We start from the raw sequence: 26,328 nt of genomic DNA on the forward strand, positions 1-26,328 counted from the left end.
CTCTGGGTCTGTGGGACCATTAGTAACAGGAGAAAGAAGGGAGCAGGACCATACAGTTTGGAGCAGGCTAGACCATCCTAGTGGCTGCCAGCTGCTGTGGAGCCATAGCCATAAACTCCAACCTTAGTCAAATATTGACTGGTGAATTAGGATTTTAATCGAGAGCCTTTAAATTGATTGGAAACACATGGTTGTGATAAGAAACATGGAAGTGGAGAGTTCAACCTTTTCAGACTTAATTTACCTTGTTATCAAGAACACTGTCCTTGGAGGAGAAAGTGTCTGGTGTAAAAATAGTGTAAGGATATAGCAGTTGAGTATTGTCAACGGCCACTGATTTCTGCTGTTGTTTTAATGTAATATTTTCATGGGTTTTGTTAAAAATACACATATCTATATCTTATTTTGGGAATGAGCCTAATTACTCTTTTGGCAGTTTGACATCCTTCTGTATATGTTGGATGCAACATCATTTACACTGTCTCTGGATTGCTTTTCAAACACAGATCCCAAAGCCAAAGATTCCCACTCCAGGGAATATAAGTGCACTGATATCTGAAGTTGTGTGTCCTTATGTAGAAGTCAGTTGTTACTTCTAACTTTATGCTGAAATGTTAAAGCTGCTCCATCCCATGTTCCTGGGCAAAAGTTGTGGCTTCTACTATTTCCCACCCTGCTCCTTGTAGTGCTCATAGGATAAATAATCAGATATTACAGGTACGACACTTTCCCTTTGAGAAAGGGAAGTCATGAACGTTAAATTGTTACTGACTGCATGTTAACATCCAGAACTTAATTCTTTTAACCCTAGTGAAGAGTCATATGATCTGTGTGGCTGCAGGTACAGCAGGGCTTTTTAGAAACTGCTATTACATGTAAAAACTTTTCTGTTATATCTTTATATCTCTTGCATTTAAGCTACCCAGTGCAGAAGTGCTTTTCCCTCCTTGTAGAAAGAGTTCTAGACAGATAATACTTGGAAAGTAAGAGTTAGCTTTTAGTTTTTTAAAATTATGACTTTTTTTTTTTTTTTTTTACTTTCAGATTTTAATTTTTAGTTATTTTTAGGTTTTATATTCCTGTCTTCTGGACCCTCCTTGGCCCTGCACTTTGAACCTAGACATAACTAGTTAGTACTGCTAGAAAATTCTTACAAGAGCCCTTATTAAAGGATTTAAAAGAAGTACGTAAAATACTAGATAGGTTCATTTCTTTCCTTGGCCTGTGATTTTTGCTTCTTGGCATTATGGAGTTGAGAAATCAGCATAAGAGCATTATCATTCATTTAAAAACTAGAGTGGGATTTTTTTCTATTTGCTTTCAAAGAGATTCCAGTGTTAATTTTCTGAACTGTTTGCAAAGCTGTGTTATATTTTGATTTATTTTGTTTGGTTTATATTATGTTTTTGCCAAGTGACATTGTTCATAAAATGCAAAATCATACAGTGTTGTGTCTTTGTAAAGTCTCTTGGCATACTCAGTCCAAATTACTTTAAACAACTCCGTCTGATTGCCCTTTTCAAAAAGAACTGAATGATCACTAAACTGAATTCCAACAATATACACAGGTTTGCTGGAAAGAAGAGTACATAAAGCATATACTTACATTTCTTTCATAATAAATAGTTTTCCTATACAATTTGCAAATAGTGTTTATAATTTCATGTTAATCAGATGCAGGAAAACGTGCTGAAGGAACAGTGCTTTGCTGCTTTTGTCACAGTTTGATCAAACTGATTTTGTCAGCACTGGAGCATAACCCTTGCCACATCAGTTTGAGTGCTCATTAGGCAGCCGATTTGTCTGAATCCTCATTAAATTGATTAACTCATTTACTTATGGATGATGACATGTTATGTGGTACAGGAATGGTGGTTAGAGACTGGAATCAAGACTCATGTTGACTTGCTTAGTATTCAGTTGTTCATTTATTTCTGCAATAAATTGCTTCATTCAAGGACTGCACCAAGAGTGATTTACATTTTACAAAAGTGTGGCATCAGCTGAAGGGTTGAGCTTACATTGTGTAAACTTGCACCTTTGTCAGTAAACTACAGACAGGAATTTAGAAGCTTCTTAGGTGTGTAAATGCTCTAATTCCCTGTTTATTTCACTTGGGTACTAGACTTTCTCATAAGAACCTAAATGGCTCTCTGGAACATCTGTTCTAATGTAAATTAAATAACAAAAGGGAAACAAGTAGAAAACCTCTTCAGTTACACATTCAGAAAAGGAAGATGTTATTAAGCGAGGATACTTAAAGCAGTTTTCTGAAAGATAGCTTACACAAAAGTTAGCAAAATATAAAAAAAGAAATTGATGATTAGGACGAAATTCTAAGTATGCACAGTTTAGAAATTTGTATTTTTACAATTGATATGCTTCTAATATTTTAAAGTGCTACCTGAATGTGCTAACTGTGTGCAGATCATGCTGAAATTTGAGTTTTGGACGCCAACTACAGTTTTGGTGTTCATACGTGAAACTAGAAAGTTTAAGCATGCAGGTTTTAGCAAATAATAAATATTTTTTGTCAAACTCAGTGACTCTGCAGTGAGTGGATGACAAGCATAATAACTTATTCCTGTATTTTTGAGTCGAGATTAAATGCAACTTGGGACAGCTCAAAAACAAGTGGAGTACTTCAAACTTTGTGGAGATGAAGAAACCAGAATTATTTATGTATTTATTTGTTTTATTATTTATTTAGGTAAGAATTGAATTTGCTTATTCCAGGGCTGAATGTGTCATGAACACAAAGTGGTGTGAAGGTGTCCTGTGCTTTGATGAAGCAGAATGCTTTTTGTATTACTGGGGTGCAACACAAACCTAATCCTGGGCTGTGGGAGCACAGGAGAACCATAGTTTACAAACACAGGCCAGAGATCTTCCTCTCTAAATGCAGGACCAGAAGCAACAGATAGCTCCATATTGGCTGAATTACAAGAAAATAGGGAACAATAAATTTTCAAAGACTAAAGAAGAAATTTGAAACACAAACATGAAAACAGCAGTTCTCTGTGTCAGCATATTGTTGAAGCTTCAAGACATGGCATTAAAAGCAGTTTCTAGAGATGGTGCACAGCAGAGGTTCAAATGTTAATGAGCAGCTTCTTTTTAACACCTTTGAGAAATGGAAGAAATGGTGCATGACTGGCAACGTAACCAACCATACATAGAGACTGCTCTGACTGGAGTCAAGATTTTCCTTAACCAAAGCTTTGGGAGCATTTCTTTCAGCAACAGTACTGGCTTAAGCAGTCCTCGAGTGCCATCACATCCCCTTGCTCCTCTCCCTTCCCCAGGTATTTCTGGAAAAATGTTTTGTGTGGTAGTTCTGAGTGGGGGCAATCAGGCCAAAACCATTCCAACCCCTTCACCCTGCATTATTTTCCTTCTCCCTACCCTAGGTTGCTTTCTGTCTGACTCACAGAACTCCAGCTTTACTGCATGACTTTAAACATACTACTCTGAGAAAGGAGAGATCGAGGTACCAGTAGGAAGTGACTGGGGATGGATAAGATGAGGTGCAACACTAGCTGGGCAGCTGCCTGCAAAAATCCTGCAGGTTGAATGGAAAGTGGTAGAACAGGGGAGAGGAAATAGTGTTTGAATGGCTTGGGAAATAAAACAAACTTTTAATGGGCAAGAGAGTTAGAAAAAAAAGTAGACCATTGAGGGAACTGTAAAAGTGATTTTACATCTTATAAATAATTAGAGCTGTGTTTGTACTTTGCATTAGTGTAAAAGGTAGTCATTACTTCATGTTTTTAAATCATTGATATATACATATATGTATATATATGTAATGTAACACTAACTGTTGCACATTTTTATGGTAATAAAAATGATTATCTCCTCAGTTCAATCTTTTTGAATAAAGTTAGGATTTGTGATATTCTTAGGCTTCTTGTAAGGCTAACATTAAGTTTCTGTAGAATTGAGGTGAGACATAGCATGGGAAAATACCCTTTTACGGTATTAGTTGCACAATATTTGTGGTTGTATTAATTTATTTTGATATGCATTTTTACTGAGGAACCAATCAAATTAGTCTTGTTTCACTGAGAAAGTGAACCAAAGTGCAGAAAATCTTGCATCCTTTCCGTAAAAGAGATTACTGTCACTGAATTAAATAGAGCTAGAATTTCACCCATCCTTTAATTTTTTGGAAGAAACAGCATCAAACATGTCTTATTTGGGAACTTCTTTATGCTAGGTAGGCTTCTTAGAAATGTCATTTCTTTTAGTTATACTAAAATATGCCTGTATTTGGAAAGATGGGGAGAGTTTACATAAACAAGCTCTGTGACTCTTATTTCAATTAGTGTTTCTGTAGAATCATTTTTAGTAGCATAGAATATTTGCAAAGTGCATATGGAACACAGATAATAGTCAAACAGGAAACTGGTGATCAGAGTTAAATTACTGGGCTCTAAATTTTTCTACATCCACCTATTTTCCCTCTTCACTTGCTCTGACAGTTATAGACCGTTTCTCTAATAGGGCTTGCATTTGAAGATAAGCCTGCATGTAAACAAATTAACTTTTCTTAAATGGAGAGCCATTTCATCTGCAATAATGTACCAATTCATAAACTATCAGAAGCATATTTATAAAAAAAAAAAAGATAAATGACCCATTGTATAACACTTACTATTAGGCAGACTAGATGTCCCTGTGTTCTGGGAGATAAGACTCTTGTATTATTACACCCTAATAAAATGAGTTAATGTTTTAGTATCAGAGATAAAAGGACAGTTGGATATATTTAATAACCAAACTGAGAAACACTTAATTTTAGTTGTCTGTAGCAATATAACACAAATTCCCCTGTAAAACAAATTGCACTTTTGGAATATATTTTAATGTGCATTCGACAAAGGAGAAAATGAGGTGATTGAAGTTCAATTTGTAGCATGTTATTAACCATTTCCGCTTGACTAGATGCGTAAAAGGATAATGGATGAGGGTTTTATTATTGCCTTTCTGCTAAAATGAAGTGGTGTAAAAGATAAGGTGATGAGATTAATGAACATAAGGAAAAGGCGTAATCAATCAAACTCCAACAGGGTGATGAGATGACAGGACTTAAGATTTGCAAGGATACATGTTTTAAAAAGTGAATTTTATCAACACCAACATTTTGTTTGGGTGGAATGCTAAGAAGCAAATACTTGCCAATTTTGGTTATTTTTTGGTAGGTCAACATATTACTGTATATTTGAAGGTTCAATAATTAATGCAACCAATTAAAGTTAAGTCTATTTTTAAATTTAAAAACCACATTAAAAAAAACCCATATAGGTACCAAATGAGCAAATACAACTTTTGATAAGAAAGAACAATATTTCATTGATCAGTTTATCAATTTTTCATTGGTGGAACATTCTTAGGTATGTCTGGATGAATTATTTTTTGTCTGTGCTGCTGCCTCAAGTTTTGCATCCAAGTAATTTCAGTAGCTCATTTTCATGCACTTGAGGAAAAGTGAGGAGTGCTTTTCTTGCCCCATAAGTGCTCAAACATTAAACTCCACAAGTTTTCAACTTCCAACTTCTCAAATAGAAAGTTGATTATCTTGTAGTGATAAATCTACAGAAGTTTCTAGCTAAAAATGTGTTCCTCTTTGTAGAATGGGATATTTTAGATCTCAAATCTTCTTTCTTCTGACACATCTTAAAATTATTACCTCCTTGAATATCTATATTGCTAACATGTTATGGAAAGAATTGATTAGAGGTACTTTCAATTTTTACTGATGCCAGATTCTTAAAATTACTTGTGAGTACTCCAGCTGCAGTTACTCATAGAGAAAACTCTAAAGATAGGTCTTCTATCTTAAACTAAGCTTTTTTCTTCTTTTTTTTTTTTTTATGAAAGAACATTGAGTTCTACACCAAATCACTTAAGAACTGAAAGCACCTCTGCAAAATCAATTTTTCTCATTCTTTCAGTTTCCTACTCTTTTGAAAAAACAGGTACCTTTTACAGAATGTGGAGCTGGCTGGGAAGGGAGCACCTATCCAGTTAGGATTTTTCCCCCACTTAAAAGATTTAAGAAGGGCTCCCACATCATTCTTTCAAATGGGGTTAATTTACTTGATAAGAGTTACCTATGAAACTGCTGCCTTAAGTTAGTTTTGTAATATGCACAAGGAGGAGAAATTGCTGTATTTTTTCAAGGAACTTAGTTCTTGGCAGCACTTTGGGCAGTGCAGATAGGATATTGCTATGAGGTTAGGTTTGTCTAAAAAGAAGCAATTTAAAATACTTTTCCCTTTTGACTTCACAATTTATGGAAAACTGGCTGGAAACTGGGGCTTTGTGAATACTCCCACATTAGACTTGATTTTTTTTGGCTCTTAAGAGAACTTCCAGTTGTGCAAAACAGCATCGTGGGTTTGCAAGATAAATGCATAACACAGCCCAGATTACAATTCTTCACAAGAGCTAATATTTTCACATAGACTTACTGCCTTCTCTCCTCCTGTCATCTGCAGAATTCTTTGGTAGACTTATTTTTTATTGGGCCCTCAGGAATAGCAAGTTTTAGATTTAATACCCCAGGGGGAATGGCAAGGCAAATCATATTGTTGGATCAATTGTTCAGCTATCCCCAGACTGCTGTCTGTGTATCTGTTACACTTGAATCACATTTTCAAGCCTTTCTTATCAATCATTTGGACTAGAAATGCAGTTTAATTTTCTATTGCATTTTTGAACTGAAATTAGGGTTATGTTCTTGTTCTGTTATCCTCAGAATCCTAGATTTGGTTGTAGACCTCACATTAGCTATGTCCGTGGCTTGCTTAATCTTGGAAAAAAGGTCTTTGCTCTAGGAATGCTTTAAAGCTGAATTGAAATTACTTTATTTTAGCATCTACTAAGATGAATATCAACAGTTATTGTATAAAACCTCCTCTTCACGTGGCCTTTTGATCTTTACAAACATGGGGTAAGTTTTAATTGGAGAAATTATTTCTTTGGGTGATCTTAAGAGGTTCTTCCTTGCAGTCACAGGCCATAGCAAAACCTTGGTCACTGACTGGTTACATTCGGTTCCTTTACCTGACAAACTAATCTACTTTTACCAGATTGTAAGACAAATGTAAGAATACAGGTACAGAATATGAGGTAAATTCATGTGGGTCTTCGTTAAGAAAAGTGCCTGTAGGAGATGTGTCCTTTTGTAACTAGGAACAATTCCTCTATTTTGCTGTCATATCTGTGTTCCACTTTGGTTTGCAGTAAATGAACTTGCAGTGAGTGGAGAAGTGCTGGACCAGTGAAGGGCTTGTTAGCAGAACTGTGCTGTCTTCTGTCCCAGCTTTTGAGAGCAAGAGGGAAAATTTCTATAACGTGAAATCCTATACAGTCCTGGGCTATGGGGCAGGCATCCCAAATGAGGCAAATGTGTGTCATTACACAGCAGCCCTGCAGCTGCTCCAGTTTACTCAAGAGGGATTTGGTTCCTGCAGCAGTCCAGTCTCTGCAGCACAAAGGTGGCATTAAGCCATTTTTACATTCCCATCCCTTTGCAAGCGGCACCTTCTGTGCCGTATCTCTCACGAAGCGTAGCACAGAATCTTTTAATGTGAACTGCTGGATTGGCAGCTCTGGAGTCTGACTTTTCTCTTTGCCTTCAAGAGGCACATCTGTTCTTCTATGTATGGGCTTGGTTCCCATTAATGAGCTGATCAGATGGAGTCTTTCTTGATGACTGGTATTCTAGCTTCCTGCCAGATGTGTGGGGGAGTTTTTGTTTTTGTTTTGTTTCTGATGAAAGGATATGAAGGTCAGCTTACAGGTCATTGATTAAAAAACATAAAAAAATAAAAAAAGTCTTCTTTTCTGGCACTGAAACTTATTTTTTCATTGTCCATTTGCTTTCTTCTCCTCCTCCTGCAAGATCAGATGAAAATGGCAGACACTGGGCAACTGCCAGTGTTGCAGGTGCATTAGTTCCCTTCTTTCTTGGTTGTAGTTGCTGCTTCCACTTGTACGTGTTCTGACTGGAGAGACCTTTTCTGGATACATAGAGAAGCAACCCATGGGAGAAGTCATATCCTGAACATGGTGGAATAGGCAGGTGCAGGGCACAGCAGTGGAAATCTGACATGATTATTCTCATTTGCTGTTCAAAGTAGAAATTTGAAGAGACATCTACAGCAAACATGAGCCTTATTGTTCTAAAACACGGGCTCCCCAGGGAAGTGATCACAGCATCAAGCCTGGCAGAGTTCAGAAAGTGTTTGGACAGTACTCTCAGGTGCATGATGTGATTCTTGGGGATGTCCTGTGCAAGGCCAGGAGTTGGATGTCAGTGGTTCTTTTTGGTCCCTTCCAACTCAGGATATTCTGTGATTCTAAAAATATTAAACGACTAAATACCTTTAAGAGACAGCAAAACAAAGATAGATTCTACATTGTTTTCTGTGCCTTGCTTTTGAGATGCATGCTCCTGTTTCTTACCTTTCACCATACCTAATTATACTGCTATAGATATGAACTGCTGTGAGTCATTAGTCTGGCAATTTGCCTAGTTTTCTGATTATGTACTTCTTAGACATCAACCATTATAGTCTGATAAAAATTATCCTCAAAGATTTTCCAGCACTAGGGATTTTATAAGAGAAGAGGGACCAACCAGAACTTTAAACTTTAAAAAAAACCCCACAGCATAGTAATACCTTCTTGTAATTAAAAAAAAAAAAGTCTCTGCTCAATTCCTTTTCAGAATTTCTCTGGTACTTCCATTTTTTGAACACAGCTTTTTTTAGGGCTTGTTTTGAAATCCTTCTTTTTTTAGTTGCAATAACGTTACAACATCATGACATCATTTTGAGCCACTAGTAAAAATAAGATGAGCAAAGCACAACAGCATGATCTGTTCAAAATTGGAAAGGAACAAATTCCCCTGCTGTAATTTGAATTGTTACAAGTTTGTCAAATGTTAGAAGATGCTTCTGATATACCAGCAAAAAAAATTTTTTTTTCTCAGAGTTATGAAAGAAGACTCAACTTTTACGGTGTAGGAGAGAATAAGAACACAATAATTCCCAGATCAGTTTTGATTGTCTGAAAACCAGGCTGAGTGAAAACTCAGACTGATCTCAGCTGAGTGATGAATCATAGATGATGAGGCTGCATCTCTACAATTTGCTTTTTGTAGTTTTCCTTCAGCTATCTTATACAAGAAGCAAAAAGAATCCATACCCTTCATTGTGTAAAATCTTTCCAGGAAGAAACCTGATCTTGAGACCCTGTACTGGAGGATTGAGACACAAAATGGCTAAAAACATTCCTTGATGGTATTCTTAAAGATTACTTTTAACTTGCTCATTTCAGAGACATGCACCCAGATGTCTTCCTCATGAACTGCAACTGAATGTGTCCTATGTTGTCTTACTTGTATTAGGAGGCTTTCTATTTGATTATATTTTCGAAATTTGGATCATGGTCATAATTACCACCTAAAAAACATAACTCTGTTTTTTGCTGAATGGCAATACCAAATGCTAGGTATACTAAAAACCTTCGAGGTTTAAGTTTTAAAAGAGTCTTTGGTTTATAACCTCACTTCCAATAATAAAACATTTCCATAATGATCACAGTTGGAATTTGTATTTCTTTTTTTATTGACTCACAAGGAAGACTAATTAATTGATCAGTTTTCATAAAGTGAAAATTCGAAACATCTGAAGGTCCCTGTTCTTTGTCTTTTAGTTTTCTTGAAGGCGAGTTAAGTAATGAGATAGCAACATTTGTGCTGATACAAGGTTGTGCTGCTAGCACCAAAATAAGAGAGTCGTGAGGGTTTTTTTGAAGTGGTCTAGACACCTGCTCCTCAGCATAGATAAAATGATGGTAAATGGAGTTTCCCCACCTAGTTCTCCAAAATTCTGCCTCACATAACGTAACAAGCATGGAATGCACCACTGCACCCTTCATTACTACAGAGTCTTAATCCTAATAATACTTTATTTCAGCATTTTTGATGTAGATTTCACAACCAGCTTCTTTTGACAGCTTCTGCACAGTGAGAAATCATTTCATGGAATTTTGCTCACTGATGTTTATTCTCTCTTCTTGAGCTTTTGCAGGCAATGTTGTTTTTGCAATGTGTACAAAATGTAATCAAAATGAGCTTTTTTAGTATTTGCACCGTGTCTGTTTAACTGATGAAATTCATTGACACATAAAATCATGAAGTCGTATGAGGTAATGCAGTTCTCAAAGACTGTTCTGAATTATTTCTATATGATTGAAAGATTCTTATTTATTACTTATTGTCTGTATCATTTCACAGTCTGTGTAGGTATGGGCATCAGTGCTATAGTAAAGGGCATAAACAGGTAACCCTGATAGAGGAAGAATTGTTGCTGTTCTTTATCATGTGTAGCAATTATAAACACTGCCATCAGTAAATTAAAGTTGTAGTAATAACCTTTGAGGTTAATGCATGTACTGTTTTCTTGATGATCTTTGTATGATCTAAATGCTTTGTGTGGTAGGTTTGGGGTTTTTTGCAACACTGTTTTGCAAAATTGCATTGCAAGTGTATTATCAATAAAATAAAATTTACTGAGGCAACTGAAAAGAGGATGATTGGCCAGAGCTGCCTGTCTAAAATACCACGTCAAAAAACTTGTTCTTTGCTGTTCACCTGGCCTGATCTCAAGTTAGTGGTAGAACCTGAGGACAGACGCAAAAACTGAAATAATCAGCATTTCAGGAGGTGTAAGAGGAATATTTGTCAGTTGTTACAGTTAATTTTTGATGAAAAACTGTCCCAGATGATGTAAACATCTGTATGAGCCTTTTGTATCTACCTCTTGATGAACAGATCCAACTAACTCTTAAATCTGAATATAACAGGCTCACTAAAACAAGACATAAGTCAGCTTCTACAAGAATCTGTGAATTCTTGCAATTCTGACTCCTTTTTGTCATAAATGAGCCTGCTGTTTTATTTTCCAAAGAAAGGAATAACTTTACACCCTTAATCTCCTAGGGCTTGGACAGTCACCCAAACCTATATTAATTTTCTTCTTTTTGAACTTCAGCTATCTAGGCTGCATAATTTATCTTGCACACCTTTCTGTAGCAATCAGATCTTCTTGTTCTTTGGGTTGATGAAATGCTGTCTGATAGTGGTAAAGAACTCCTGCTCTCTAAGAGTCAGCAGGGCTAATCAAAATAAAAAAAAAAAATTGTTTATGAGATACTGGATCCAGTAGAAGAGAGTAAGATAGCTGGTATTAAATTTGCTAAGAGATTTATTAGTCTGCATGAGGTGTTTAGAACCACATAGTCAAATCAGAAAAGTTTAGAATACAAGTTCCCCTGGCAATTTTTTTTCCAAGTTACATTGTGATCATCAGGGAGAAGGTTACCTGTAGTTTGTAGAAGACCTCTTTCAGAAAATCTACATTGCATGCTTTTTTTTTTTACTTTGAAATATAGCTTTAGGGCAGGATAAAGGGAAAATATATAGTTGTGCATTCCTCTGTGTTAATAATCTGGGAAGTATTTTCATGTCATCCCATAGGTGCTGATCTGTGGTCTGTGACAGTTTGACTTTTTTTATTTCCAAACATATGTTTTTATTTGTATATTGTGTACATAGAAATTATTTCAAAACTGAATAGATCTAGAAACAAAACTAAATCCTAACTAAAGATTAAACTATTTACAGGTCCAAAGGCCTTAAGGTATTTGAGGCTAATATGAAAGGTATACTGTGAAATAGGAATTTCAGTTTGTGGTAAATCTGTCTGTCCCCAGCAGCTTCAGATAAAATAATTTTATCCTTCTAGAGCACATCAATTTGCTAGTCGGTGGTTCATGTATCAAAGAGCATTCTGTGAAAATATCAATATCATTGGTTAATATAAATGAAATTAATTTTTAAAGCTGGGCTAAAGGTTGACATCTGAAAAATTGCATTACTTTGCAGAAGAGAAATTTCTGTCTTCCAGTGAAATTTCAGGTCATAAGGGCAAGTAATTTTCACAATCTTCAATGGGAACCAGTGAAATATGAACTTCATTGTCACCTAGCCCCAAAGCGATAAGATAAAATGAGCTGATACATCATTTGCTGTGGTTTTATCATCTCCTTCAGTAATTGGAAGAGAAAACATAAGAGTCCTTTACCACCCCCCTCCCCAATCCCTTCACCACCCACACCCAGGCATAAGCCATTTTGCTCTGATCGATACAAAGGTCACAGAGTATTTATTTATTTATTTAAATTTTTTATGCTGGGTAAAACTGTCTAGTGGAACATTAAAGTAATGAATATGTTTAATTGAGTTTGTCACCCATGAAAATGCTGAACAGGATTGTGTAGCAGACTGTGCATGCTCACAGGAGGGACTGGATTCCTACTGTTTGCCTGGGAATTTCAGTGACTGATTGAGTAAATATCTATGAGATTTAAAACAAACATTTGTTGTTTCTTTGAGAAGTCTAAAATAAATGATAAGTATTTATTTAAGAGCATGTTGGTGTTTAAGGTGATTATTAGTTCGGTTGTACTTGGACATATTTGAACAAAGAGCAGAGTAAGACCCTTTCACTGTGAATCCTGCAGGCAGGAACTAAATAGTACCTGAACAGTAGAATCCAAGACTCCTCAGTTGCAAGGGTGAGATTATGGTGGAAATCCAGGTTCTTTGCTGAGAGGTTTTATAACCTCTGAGTGCTGTAATTCTGCCTTCCTGACAAAAATGCCCCCAAATGACAGGAAATGCTGCTAGAAGAATGTATTTATGAATTTTATCTCTCAACTACTGTCAAATTAAAATGTAAATTAAATGCTTTATTTTTTATTTGGTGCTTCATTGTTTGGGTTTTTTTCTCATTGTCTTACATCATAACTTTTGTTTGAAATTATACAGATGTGCAACAGCTTTTTAAATAAGCTATTTAGTTTTTATTTTACTCGTAGCAGTTAAATTGGCTGGCACATTAAAGCAATATAATTATTCAATTACTGTTTCAGTTCTATAACCCATTTGCAGACTTAATTACTTCTAGCCTATTCACATTTTCAAGATCAATAGTACTTTTCTCTGAAATAAAATAAAATAAAATATACGATAGCTAATTGGCTTGCTTAAAAGGTAAAGCAAAATATTCATTTAGTCTTCAGTGAAATATTGCTTTTCTAATTTAGAAGGCAGCTGTGGTGATGGTATCTTTTAACTATTGCATGAAATCTTTTACAATAGACATTGTTTATGATCAACCTTCAAGGGAGAGTTTTGAAGAAAAGGTAGGTGGTGGGGCATTTGTTTTATAAACTGTAAAATGACAGAATAGCTTCTCTGGGATCATTTTAATGTGGGGAAAGTAGCTGATATATAACTGTAGATCGTGAGGAGAGGACTTTATTTATGTATGATCTTAATTTGTGATCAGCACTGTGCTACCCGAGCTTTCATACAGCTCTGATTCCAAAATCTCCTGCAAGTGGAAATTGAAGCTGGCTGTTCTTTACCTGCTGCTTTCTTGGGGGGTTTCTTCCAGCTGTGTAGTGTCTGTGTAGGGCCTGCAGCATGAGTATGAGCACTGATTACAGCTTCAGACCTTCATTTCTAGTACTTGAAGTAACCAAGGGACTTCATGCAAAGGTGAAAGTAATTTTGTGTCTTTAGGAGTGTTGTCATGACATCTGTTCATCTGGTTTTGCCAAAGTCTAATCACGGAACAGTTTGTCTGATGAGATTTTTGGAACCGTAGAGCTTTACAGTTGGCTCATTTGTTTATGTGTTTTTAAATGAAATGTTAAACTATAGAAATTGTCTTTAGTCCTGTAAGGTGTGGTGTCTTTTGAAACAAATGAAATGTGCAGTAGATTAAACTTCAATCTGATGGGTTGAATCAACTGAAATTCTATAAATACTTCTTCATGTGAAGGCAGTACTACTTGTGCAGATTAAATTAGATTGTACACCCTCATTAATCTCTGCTCCACAAGTTGTTCCAAAACTGGTGGTGACAAAAGGCGGAAAGTAGTTGGTTTTGAACTCAACATATTGTACAATAATATGAAGAAGATAGTTGTTCTTAAATTCTGAAGTAAGAGTTCTGAGTTGTGTGGCTTATGGGTGAAAACAGGCAAATGCAAAAATAGTTTTTGACAACTGTGATTCTGATATTGGCTGTGATAACAATAATTTAAAAAAAAATTCCCTTTGCCAGAATAAAAATGCTGAATTTAATTCAAAGAGTGAGTCTGTTTCTGCAACTAGGAGGTTCTGTTACTAAAATCAGATATTTGTTAGGGAATAAAAGGTTGTATTGGATTTTCATAAGGAATACTTAGTAATGCACATGAAAGAAATGTGTTTGTCTTCTGGACCTTTCATCTACTATAGGTGGTGTGATGAGCAGGGAGCAGGGGCAATGCTGCAGTTTCCATGGCAACTGGTTCATTGGCGGGCTAGACCTCTGTCTAGGGTGCTGTCAGTGTGCCTGGAGTTTCAGAGAACAGAGTGTCCCAAAGAAGGTCTGCTTCCACCTAATCCAGTTTTAATTGAACTCCAGAGACTTTGAAGTGAAGCTGCAGACCAGGCAGACACCACTCCAACTTGAAATGAAGGCCTTGCTCAGCCCGGCCTCAGCTGCTTCTCTTTCCTTATAACTTCTGTTAATGAGCAGTTTGGAGAATTATTATAGCAGTGGCTGGTAGTGTTTCTGCAGTGCAGTTCCAGTTTCTGCTGTAAATCCTATTATACCGAATTCTGTAACTTCACACTGGCTGTACAAGGTGTACAGTGCAAACCAACTCTGCTGTTTTTGAGACGGTGCTTTTCCTTCCAGTTTTGAGGAAGTTGCATGCAGCAAGCCTGGGGTCATGTGCAGGGTTCCCACTCTCACAAAAAACTTCACAGGGTAAAAATGATAATTATTCGACTTGCTGATGTTACTCACAGTATCCACGTAGTAAGTGTTTGAATTTGCCATGCGCAGACTGATAGCGACAAGCGGGCTGTTGTATTTTAATAGTTACTGTGGAAAAGCAGAGGTTATCACACTGCTGTCTGCCTCAAAAAAAACCCCCAATCATTGAAATTATAAGCTCCAATTTCAAGATTGTAAGAGGGATAAAGACCAGCAAAAGCACTAAGAGATTTTTGTACACAAGCACTGCAACTTTGTCTCCTTTGTTACCTCTTTTGATGTCGTGCGCTTAAAGGATATTTATATGCATGTGACAAAAGCCAACCACGGTGGTTCTGAATAGCACCATAGAATTATACAAATCTGCCAATTAGTGTGGATGGGTTATGGATGTGGTATGGAAAGTGTCAGCGTGGCCCAAGTGTGTTCCCCGGTTCCAGAAATGTTTAGCAACCACTGACAATCTCTGGTCCTTTTATCACATTTCTAGAATTTTGTACCGGAATAATTATTCAGTTTTTTCCTTCTCTTTCTGTGTGCGTGTGTGTGCTTGGGAGAGAAGTTGACTGTGGCACTTGTATTGAGGTGAAGATGAGAGATTAAGTTAAAAAGAAAGGTGTGGGAGATGATTTGCTTTGTATGTTCTGATCATCTGTGCTATCTGCTTTTGTTTTGCCAGACTTGTTTGCTTTTAATTCACAAATGTGGTACTGTACTTTATACTGTATTGTGTAGAGCTTTTATAATGGTGCCTCTGCTTTCTTTGCTACAAAAATGCAGGTTTTATTTGTGAATATATGCTACATGTGAGGCAAAATCCTCCTTTGTTAAAAATCTGTAAACAAATGATTGGTTTCATTAACAGGCTTTGTTATGTTAAGTGCTTGAATTTCACTTTTTCTTTTTTATACACAATATATTGCTCAAGTGAAATTGTGGTAAGAGTGATGTTAACAAGGATTGCTTCTGAGTCTCTTTTTCTGTGATGGGTTTCTGTTAAGTGCTTTTGTGTTTGCTAAAATTGACAAATCTCATAATTTCATTCGCTTATGGTTTGTTAATCCGAGGTAGAGAAGTGTCCAGTCTCTCTGTCCCTTAACACTTATATAATTAAGCTTTGAAATGAAAAGGAAAAAGTGAAGCAACAAAGAAACAAAGTGGCTGAGGACTGAAAATGGGATTAGTTTGAATTGTGAAGGCAGACTAAGCATCTGTGTCTGTCAGATGGGATGACAGGAATTGTAACAAGTTACTTTGACAACCGCTTACTCCATAGAGAGATTATGCTGAGTTCATTTGCAGGTTTGTGTTTAACCTTAGCTGACAAAATGATACTTAACCTCTTATACAGCCAACCTTTCTGGTTCCAGAATTAATGAATGTTGTCTTAACGATAAACGTAAGGAGCATTTTTTTTCTTTAAAGACATTTTTTCTTGCTTATTTGTTACAGGCCTGTTATTACAAGGCTAAAGTCAGTGCAGATACATCTAATTTTACTAGTAGTACGTTTAAGAATATGTTTTAATGCTTTGCTGAAGTGCCAAACATTTGTTTCTGAAACTGCGAAACTATTGTGGAAAATAGGCAGTTGTCTTTAAAGGGAAAAGTACAAGCAAATTTTTAAAATATGTGACATGAGAAGTTGAATTTAGGAGTACCAAAAATCCATTATAGGTTCATAGAATGATTTGAAGTTTGAGCATATTTTTATTTTGCTGCAGATTTTGCATGTAATTGGTAGGATACATATTTGTGGGTCAAAGAGTTTCCCTTTTACAAGGTATTACCTATAGAGACAACATATTTAACAAAATTCTCTCTGTCTCTTTCTTCTAGATTCTGGCATATACAGAAGGACTCCATGGAAAATGGCTCTTTTCAGAGATTCGAGCTATCTTTTCCCGACGTTATCTTTTGCAAAATACAGCACTGGAGATATTCATGGCAAATAGAGGTACGGTGAGTTTAGAGGAATGACAGGTGTGGATTTGGGGCCACGTGTATTCTGTTTGGATGTTTAGTCACATCTGTTTTGGTATGGATTTGTGTAGACAGAAGGAGGGCTTAGATTAAATTTCTCAGTATTTAAGTTAGTATAATTTTGTAGTTTAGTTTCTCCTTTCACTTTTTTTTTTTCAGTGAGGAATTATGATCAAACATGAAAACTGTGCATTAGCAGTGCCTCACTTTCATTTATATCCACGTGTTTATTTGGCATTCTCTGAAAACTCCTGCTTAAGACATTCCTACCTCTGATCTGTTATGCATGAAGGATTTTTTGTGTCCCTTTGGAGGGTAATAGTTATTAGTTGTACACACCAAAACAGCATAATGAAAGAACTTCACTACTGGATTAGACCAATGACTGATATGCCTTCATGCTTTATTTCTAGTAACAATGTCTTTTATTTAGACCTTAGTGCAACTCCAAGAAGTAAATGTGGATTTGACTTGTTTATGAATTTTTTTTCACCCTCCCTTTCTTCAGTTTTTCAGACACACAGTGTGCTGTGACAAGTCACTCAAAACACAGTACATTGAGACTTGGAGAGCTTTCTTCTGCCATTTTGTCCCCCTGCATTTTATTTTAAACCAGATTATATGATGTCTTTGCAGTTTAGACTAAAATTCTTCAGATAATGTTTTTGTGCTGGTATGAAACTTTAAAAACTATATACAAAGACACTAAAGAAAGTAAGTCTTTTAAAGTAAGTGCTTTTAAAATGTAGGACATTGTTTTGGTAATGATATGGAACACTGTCCTGGAATCGATAAATGTTTCATAGGATAACATGTTATATGCAGTCAGTATTCTAGTAAAAAGGCTTTTATCATAGCTTAAAATGGTGTCTGATATTGAATGTGGCTGGTAAATATCAGGTGTGTATCTTGTAGAGCACTGTTGTGCATATTGACCAACAGAATATTAGTCATATGCATAAATATTTTCCTATTTTGTAGCCTGTAGTTGTACTCTGGGAAGTCATAAATGTCCATTCGTGATACCATAATTAGATTGTTATTTACTTTTTTTGGGTTGCTGCTTCACTAGTGTCATTCAAATAATTCAAACAAAATATCAAGATAATATTTTGAAGACTATGTCTAGAAAATACCTAGAAAATAAATTAGTAAATGTGTAAATATAAACTTTATCAGTTCTAGACAGTCAATCTCTGCATATAGATTTCACTTCTATTCAGAAGGGAAAACAAATGTAAACCTTATAAGATTTGTAACAGTGACAACTTCTATTGCAATTCCTGTTAGTGGTAAATTTTATTGTCTGAGAAAGCCTAAAATAAAAGGTGTAAAATCATGCTGTACTTCACCTCTTGTGTTCACAGTGGCTGTCATGTTCAACTTCCCTGACCAAGCAACAGTAAAGAAAGTGGTTAACTGTCTACCTCGGGTCGGTATTGGTACTATCTTTGGACTGCCCCAGACCAGGTATTTTACAATCTGAGATAATTTTATCTGTCACTTCTAAGAGGTCTTTTTTCATCAAACTAGCCCACATGGTTTGAAGCTTTTACCACCTACTAGTTTACAGAAGGTGCACATCCTCAGCCTGTCACTTCTGCATGCTATTTGCGATGTGTTTGCCTAATAACAACTTTTGGATTTGAGGTTGGTTGTGGGGTTTTTTTTTTGTGATTTCTGTCTTTTTGGCAGTGATACTCAGTCATTTACCCTTCTAAAGGAAAAGAGGTTTCTTCGTGCTTGCCAACTCACTAAAATTTAAGGCTGGCTGTGGGACTGATTAGCTTTTGAGGCAGCATTCAAATATATTAGCTTGACTTTGACATCCCTGAACCCTCTGTGGTATTTAAACATAGATGAAAATGATTATTCCTCATCAGAAAGTTATTGTAGTGATGTGTAGAACAACATAAGCTGAACTGGATGTGAAGGAATGATATGCTGTGCTTGTCTTTTAGCTCTGGAGGACACTGTTCAAATTTGACATGGTGAGAAATTAGTATTCCAACTTCAGGCTGTGTGTTTGGATCCTAAACCTGAAGGATATGATCCAGTTTGCTACATCTTTTTTAGCAGAAGATGAGAGCTTGGTTACCAGCAGTTCTCTGGGTGAAACACAGCAGCACAGTTTAATGTTCCCTGAGGGTAATTGGGAATAGAAGTTTTTGAGGTATACCTCATCTCTAGTTGGATTGGCTGCCTCTTGTATTCTAATGAATTATAAGCCGTTACGAGTAGATTAATCGCCAAATTTTTAGAATCAGCAGCAACCCTTATGGAGTATCTTGATCATGGTTTCTCTAAATTTTTATTTTTAATAGATTTCTGTACATAGAAATGGGATTAAAATAGCTGGGGATGTTTTCTATTGTGTTTTGTAGTTTAGCTTGCAAGTGTAGCCATTCTGTAAGAACTTCAGGATTTCTATTTACAGAAACAAATTACATGTGAAAATTTTTAAATATACATTGAACTATAGACACACTTGCTCAGAATTTCCCATCCGTTTATACCGATACATTTGTTTATAATATAATGCAGTTTATTAAAAAGAATTCAGTTACAGTAACTGTTTCCTTGAATTGTTTGCCAGTACCTGTAAAGTTTTGTTAACTAAAACTGTACATAGATTTTTTTTCCCCCTAAATGATGTGGGTTTGGTATTTACAGATGTTTTTGTTATGAACAAAACAGTTTGGGGAATTTTATGATAAGTTCTTCTCTATTTGATTTATCACTCCAAGGAATGACTTTACAATCTTCTTTCACAAACATTAGAAAATCTGGCATCAAATTCTAAAAGTCTTGAGTTATTTATGACTAACTCCCCAACACTGCCCAGAATTTAGATCTCCAGAGGATGGACTTTGTAATGAAGTTCTATCATCTTATCATTGTTTTCCTTTGTTCTTGAGGGATTTAAAAACCTATCCTCAAAGATTAATTTGTTCTTTTGTGAAATTTTAAAAGTATTGTAATTTTATTATTTGATGGTCTTCCATCTCTCTAAATCTTTAGTAACATATTTCTGTAATACATCAAGCTGTCATGGAGCAGCTCGATTTGCACAGCTGTAAAGGTTTCTGTTTGAAATCTTTCAAATCCTGACATATCCGTCTGTCAGATGTTTTAAGGCTTTTATTCTTATTAGATTATAAAACTTTGAAAATGAACTTCAAGTATCCAAGTAGCAGTTTGATCTCCAGAGAAATCTAGCACAGACCTAGTAAAAAGAATGTGTACAACTGCCACTAAAATTCAGATATGGGAAAAGGAAGACCCACCAGGTTTTCTCATTATTTTCTTACAATTTTCTTGGTTTTTTTCAGGCGCATTTCTTTGGCTAGTCCACGACAGATTTTCAAAGCTTCCAATATGACCCAGCGATGGCAACACAGAGAAATTTCCAACTTTGAATACCTGATGTTTCTAAACACTATAGCAGGTATTGCTAATTACTATACTTAAAAATTATTATAACAGAGAAAAGGAGTTAATCGTGGCATACTCTCAACAGACGTGGGGCACAACTTGGATTTTGCTCTTTTAATGAATAGTTTTTTCTATGTATGATTTTCTCCTGAAGAACTTGACAAAAGTCTTCACTAAATTTACTAATCCATACTTATATTTGTGTTTATGCAAGACTAGAGAGGCATTCATAGTGTTATACTGAACTGCACTTACAATATGTGTCTGAAGTCAGAATGTCATAACTGTTGTGGAAGGATAGGCTCTGCATAGACTGTCTGCTATTTAGGAGAGTCTCAAAAATAGTAATTTCTTTATCTTTAGTATTCTAAGTTCTAATATTCTAATGTCTTCCCTAAATATCATAGATGCAACAAATTCTCTGTAGGGCTGGGAAATCTCAGCTAGGGAGCAGGATATTCCTGGAGCCAATAAATACTACTGTTACAGGATGTATGATTGGTCTCAAAAAAGAGTGCAGCACCTGGATCATCAGTGCTGCTGTGCTAGGACACCATTCATACATTCCCAAATTCTGATTTGTAACCATGTGTTTTTGTCCTAACCACTCATTCTGTAAATGCTAACCTATATTTCATTTAACTCATCTTACCCCATTAGCTTCTAACCAGCTTGACTTCAGTTTAGTAAATGGAGGCTGATTGTTAGGTCTCATGACCTCTCTTTTATTTCCCAGCTTATTTTATTCTCTGAGCAACTTAGAAAATTTCTCAGTTTTCCACTCTTTTCCGTGGTATTGACAGTGTTGAAAGATCTGTTAATTCCCTTTCAGACTTGGCTCTTGCTAACACGATTGACACAACAAATGCCTCTGCTCTCACTAATTCCATTTTATACAAATGGTCAGTTTTACTAGTTTCTGTAATCAGTCATTAAGTCAGAGATGCCAGGATACTGGCAGATTTTTTATAAGTAGGGGTCGATCTCCTTGCCTCATTACTACTAAAGCTGAATGAGGCAAATCATGACACTGTTTTCAGCGGCTCTAATGAATGATCCCTTTCAGCTTTAATATATTATTGAAATAATAAATTGAATTCCTACTTAGTTGGTGTTTGAGGTCAAAAGAAACACAAAGATAAAGTTATAGAGAAAGGGAAGGTTGAGTTGCCCATAATAGAGAGTTAAAAAATTGAAAGAAATAAAGATAGTTATCACTGTGTCATGTAAGTAGCCTTAATCCTGAATAAGGCTTAATATGCAACATAACCAACCAATTAGGGCAAGAAAGGATCTGACTATACCATTTAAAAATCCTACAAACCAGATTGGAAAAATACTGAATGGTGTAAGAAAACTGGAAGAAGAAAAGCTTGGGTAGAAGTTTAGAAAATGTTTTCTGACAACTTTATAGATTGGATTGTAAAACAATATTCCTGCGGAAGAAGTTAAAACCTGTCCTTGGAGATTCTTAGGATCAGGGTGTACAAAGTCTCAAGAACATACTGATTGAAGATGATATGAATGAATGAGCTTCTGCAACAATATCATGAAAAGAGACAGGATCCATGTAAAAATTATGCATTTTAAAATTAGAAACCAGCTTATGTGGTGGATGTGTCTGTATGGTATACGTTTATCCTAATTGAATATTTTGTTATTACCAGAAGAAGGATATTATTTTCATCTTAGATGCATGAAGGTGTACACAGGAACCTGCAGCCAGAACAAATTTTGTGTTTTGATAAATGTTGGGGTATCCATAGGTAGCCAGGGAGCCAGGAGTAATTCCCTTTGAAGTGCATTCTCTAGATGAACCGATTATTAATTGAATAATTTCTCAATCTAAAATTTTACCTGCTTCATTCTGCTTTCACATATTGTATTTAATACAGTATGTGAAAATATTGCTTTACTTCTTTAGTATCAACAAAAATCATTGCCCCTCCATTTTTTTAAGTGTTTTAAATTAAAGAAACAGAAGACAAGATGACAGAAACAAGGAAAGGAGAAATGCATAGGAAATGAGTGGATTTAACTGTCAATCTTACTGTATGCAAAAGAGTTTACAATTAAAGTGAAATGGGCTGCAATGTTTTAAATTAAATACTAGCAGTTTGTGAACTTTTTCATTATCCTTTCAATAAAGCAAAGTAGATATTGATAAAAGGACTGAAATGAATTGCAGTTCTTTTGAAGAGCTCATAAAATTATATTGTTGCATCTTTAGAGGTTGGTATTTTAGATAAATATAATTCTTTATTCACAGTGGGTGTTTGTTATTTGTCAGGTCGAACTTACAATGATTTAAATCAGTACCCTGTCTTCCCTTGGGTTATCACCAACTATGAATCAGATGAGTTGGACCTTACTCTTCCTAGCAACTTCAGGGACTTGTCAAAGGTATTTGTCATCAGATATTTTATTTATATATTTATCACAGTAGCTTGCAGTCTTGTAAATGTTTTCTGCTGTGTTTAATGCATTAATGTTAAAAGCACAACATAGAATCACAGACTTGGTCACATTTGAAAGGGACCACAGTGGGTCAGCAGGTCCAACCTCCACCAACCTCCAGCAACCATTACAGTGTTTAATTTCTGCATGCATATACTGGTAATGGGGATCAGATCATGTAAAAATGAGTTGTTGATGTATTATTATTGCTTCTGATTGTATCAGCTTAATAATTGTTGTTGGAAGGTGCTCCTACTTAGAACATATGCGTTACATTTCATTTCAAATTTTAGTGAAATTAGGAATGCTGATGCTGCTGAAGATTAAAAATTAACTTTTTTCTGTTCTCTCTGATGAGAATTGTGCTTTTTTTAGTAGCAAAGCCTGTGATACCACTAGATTTTAAATACTTCTAAATCCTGTATTCCAGTAAGTAGAAACTTTATTTTTTCACTTCCTCTGTGTGCCCCTTCAGGTATGCTCAAGCAGTGCTACTGTCCTTTGTCAGACAGACATTGTCAGTTTTTAAGAACTTTTCCAAACAACTTCCTTCTGGCAGAGTAGCGCTGTGGGGTTTTTTTGTCAACACCCCCCTCACCCACACACACATTCGCAGAAGTGATATTACAGAGCCTGTTTATAGAATGATTATTCCCTTTCAATGGTCTCCAAGAAAGGAGTATTTCATTGTACAAAGCAGGAGGATCTCATTTTCTCTTCGAAAACTGGGTGCACTAATCATCAAACAGGATCTTTTTTTAAAAGTTTGCGGGCAATGCTTGGCACATGGAGCAGTATAGCTGATTAGTAGAAAAGTTGAGTAATGTATTTTAATTATAGCTTGTTTGTTACAAAAGTCTTTCATATAAATTGGTAATTTGGTAGAAAAAAAATCCCCACAGAAGTATGACAGCTTTAAAAGATTTTGCTTTCGGTTTGCAGTTGATTAAGCTAAACACAGGTCTGTGAAAATCTCCAGGTATTTCTTAGTATCGATGTATATTTGAAGACTACACTGTTCCTTTTGTGTGTGTATTAATTATGTAGAGGAATAGTGTTTTTAAGTCTGAAGCAGAGATTCTGAGGTACTGTCATTGTAACATTTTCTAATAGTGTTATTTAATTTGAATAAATCATTAACTCTGTGCTTTCTCAGAATGTCTGACTGACACAGACCCATATTCATGGGTAAACCTGCATATATTTTATATTTTAACAAATCTTTTGAAGGTAGACAGTATTTTAAAGTAATTTTGAAGGTAAGCAGTATTTTAAAGTAATTTTTCTTGTTGAATGCTTTATTAATAATCCCCAGGCCAATAAATATCTGAAGGTAATTTACAACTAAAACTACCTGTCAGCAACCTGGAGTACACCCGTGAATTGCACTTACGTGAAAATTGAAAACTTAAAAGTAACATCAGCTCTGTGTAGCTTGAATTAGTACATAAACTAAATACTAACCATTAATGAGTTCCTTGGTCATGACATGATTTTTGCAATGTCATTTTCCATTAACTTTTGTTAAATGACACTTCTGCTTGTATCATGTCATTGCTAAAATAATTCCAAACAAACAAAAAAAAAAGGATTCTCTGGCTGCTGTAGTTCTGAGGTGTCTCCTTTTAATTGTATTTTCATTTTTAAAGACTTGATTCAGTCAGCACTGTAGTCCTAGTCTTTCTGTCTCCACCCTGAAATAGAACTAAGTGCAGTGTAGAGCATTTTTCCTCATTTTACAGAATCAGAGAAATCACAGAATATTCTAAATTGGAAGTGTTTTAAGTTAGGTAGTGCACTTGTCTCCATCAAGAAATTGGATAGCAAACCTGCTCTATTTCTATGGGTTTTTTTAATTTACAGTGACTAGTTATAAGGATTTCTCTGTTCATGACAGTAATCTTTGAGGAGAATTGCTAAGTCTACTTCCAGTTCTGAGGGAATCTTTCCGTTGCTGTTGCTGAGAGAGGTCATTGTTTAGGGACATTGCCAAGTGGATGTTACTTAGGTTATATCTGTGTCTATGTTTAACCTTCTCAGTCATTTGATGGAAAACTGTGAACTTAATACAGCAAATAATTTTTGCAGTATTAGGTGTCAGTCATACTGTATTTTGAGTAGTAGGAGTTCCATTAGTGTTATTTAGGCCTTATTACATGATATTCTTGGCAGTTTTTAATCTTCAACAGGAGGTTATCAGGGAATTGTCCCTGTTGTTAGGGATTAGTGAACATTTATACATATATGTATATTTAACAGGAATTTTCCCATATGATCTGTTAAATGTTGTTGATCAGATAGTGTGTCTTGATGCTGTTGTGGATGAATGTCAGTCCTTCCCATACACACAGTGAAAGTCTTTATGCCATACCTGTCTCAGATACAGCAGTTCAAGTTTTGGTCATTGTTTTGGCATTTCTAGCAGCATCAACTCTTTATAGTTTAAATGTTAAACTTAGTGTCAGATGATGAATTTGTGACAAGTATCTGAAAGACTTTGCTAATATTCAACAAGGAAAATTTGTGAATGCCATGTATATTGTGATATTTTCATTTTAGCACTGTTAGCTCAGGGATAATGCTTCCAAACAAGTAGTAACTATGTATTGTAGCATGTCTGCACTGCTAAAGGTTTTTGAAATATTTAAAGATATTTCACTTAAATTTTTATATGATTTTGACAGTTGTTTACTTTTTTTTTTTATGCACATCCAGAAATTCATCACAATGTGGTGCTCCCACTGAGTAAAGAAAAGGAGAACTTTGATTTTGGTCTGGCAGAAAGGGTGTCAGGTCAATATTTTCACTTTTTTTGGTACCTAAGAAAATGAAAAATTAACTTTTTAAAAATTTGTTTAGAAATTGCAAGTTATGGTCAGGTATTACAAAGCATCAAATACAAGTAACAGTTTTGTTAATATATTATCTAGAAGTCCACAGTTAGTACAGATTTAAAGGACTGCAGTGTATAGGTTAAACCAACACTTTATTTAAGCAGCTTCTCATGGCACTGTTTTGAACATCAGTCACACAATGATAAACCAAAGCAACTGAAATGGATTGTGGTTAATATTACTGTCAGCCTGATGAATGCTCCTGACAAATGCCAGGAGTGCACTGCCAGTCTGTTACCCTGCTTTGACTCAAGTGTTTATTTCTTAAGAGGTGACTATGGTTTGGAATGAGTATTACATATTGTATTTATAGCTGTATATATTTTATTTATGCAACAGACACAGTTTCCCACCAGAACATGTGCCTTTCTCTGCATTACTTTATGTTATTCAAAATCACATTTTTTTCCTTTTCCTTATTCAGTAGAAGCAATAAATTTTGTTGTGTTTCTGATCTTCAGTAGGGAAAAAAATAGAAGTAAAAATACATGGAAAATACTGAGATATGAAAGCTTGATTTTTTACTCTCAAAAGTTTGTTACAAGATCTTGCTGTATGCAAACAGCTGTTAATTTTTCTTTCAAAAGGCACAAAATTTCTGTAAGATCATGAGCTGACACTACTAGAAGAAGAAATTTATGCCCC

General features: G+C 35.4%; 1 protein-coding gene across 3 annotated transcripts in view; it reads left to right on the top strand.

Moving 5' to 3' along the window:
* The window catches only part of LRBA (LPS responsive beige-like anchor protein), a 401,405-nt gene that overhangs the window by 253,306 nt on the left and 121,771 nt on the right, over window positions 1–26,328 (top strand). For all 3 annotated transcript variants that reach the window (XM_051790889.1, XM_051790891.1, XM_051790890.1), the window contains exons 41-44: window positions 16,754–16,871; window positions 18,265–18,367; window positions 20,230–20,345; window positions 22,623–22,735. In XM_051790889.1, the coding sequence (XP_051646849.1) occupies window positions 16,754–16,871; window positions 18,265–18,367; window positions 20,230–20,345; window positions 22,623–22,735 (450 nt within the window). The remainder of the gene's footprint in view (window positions 1–16,753; window positions 16,872–18,264; window positions 18,368–20,229; window positions 20,346–22,622; window positions 22,736–26,328) is intronic.

The sequence above is a fragment of the Manacus candei genome, unplaced genomic scaffold (assembly GCF_025592945.1).
Source record: "Manacus candei isolate 608988 ecotype Guabito, Panama unplaced genomic scaffold, ASM2559294v1 h1tg000028l, whole genome shotgun sequence".
Classification (NCBI taxonomy): domain Eukaryota; kingdom Metazoa; phylum Chordata; class Aves; order Passeriformes; family Pipridae; genus Manacus; species Manacus candei.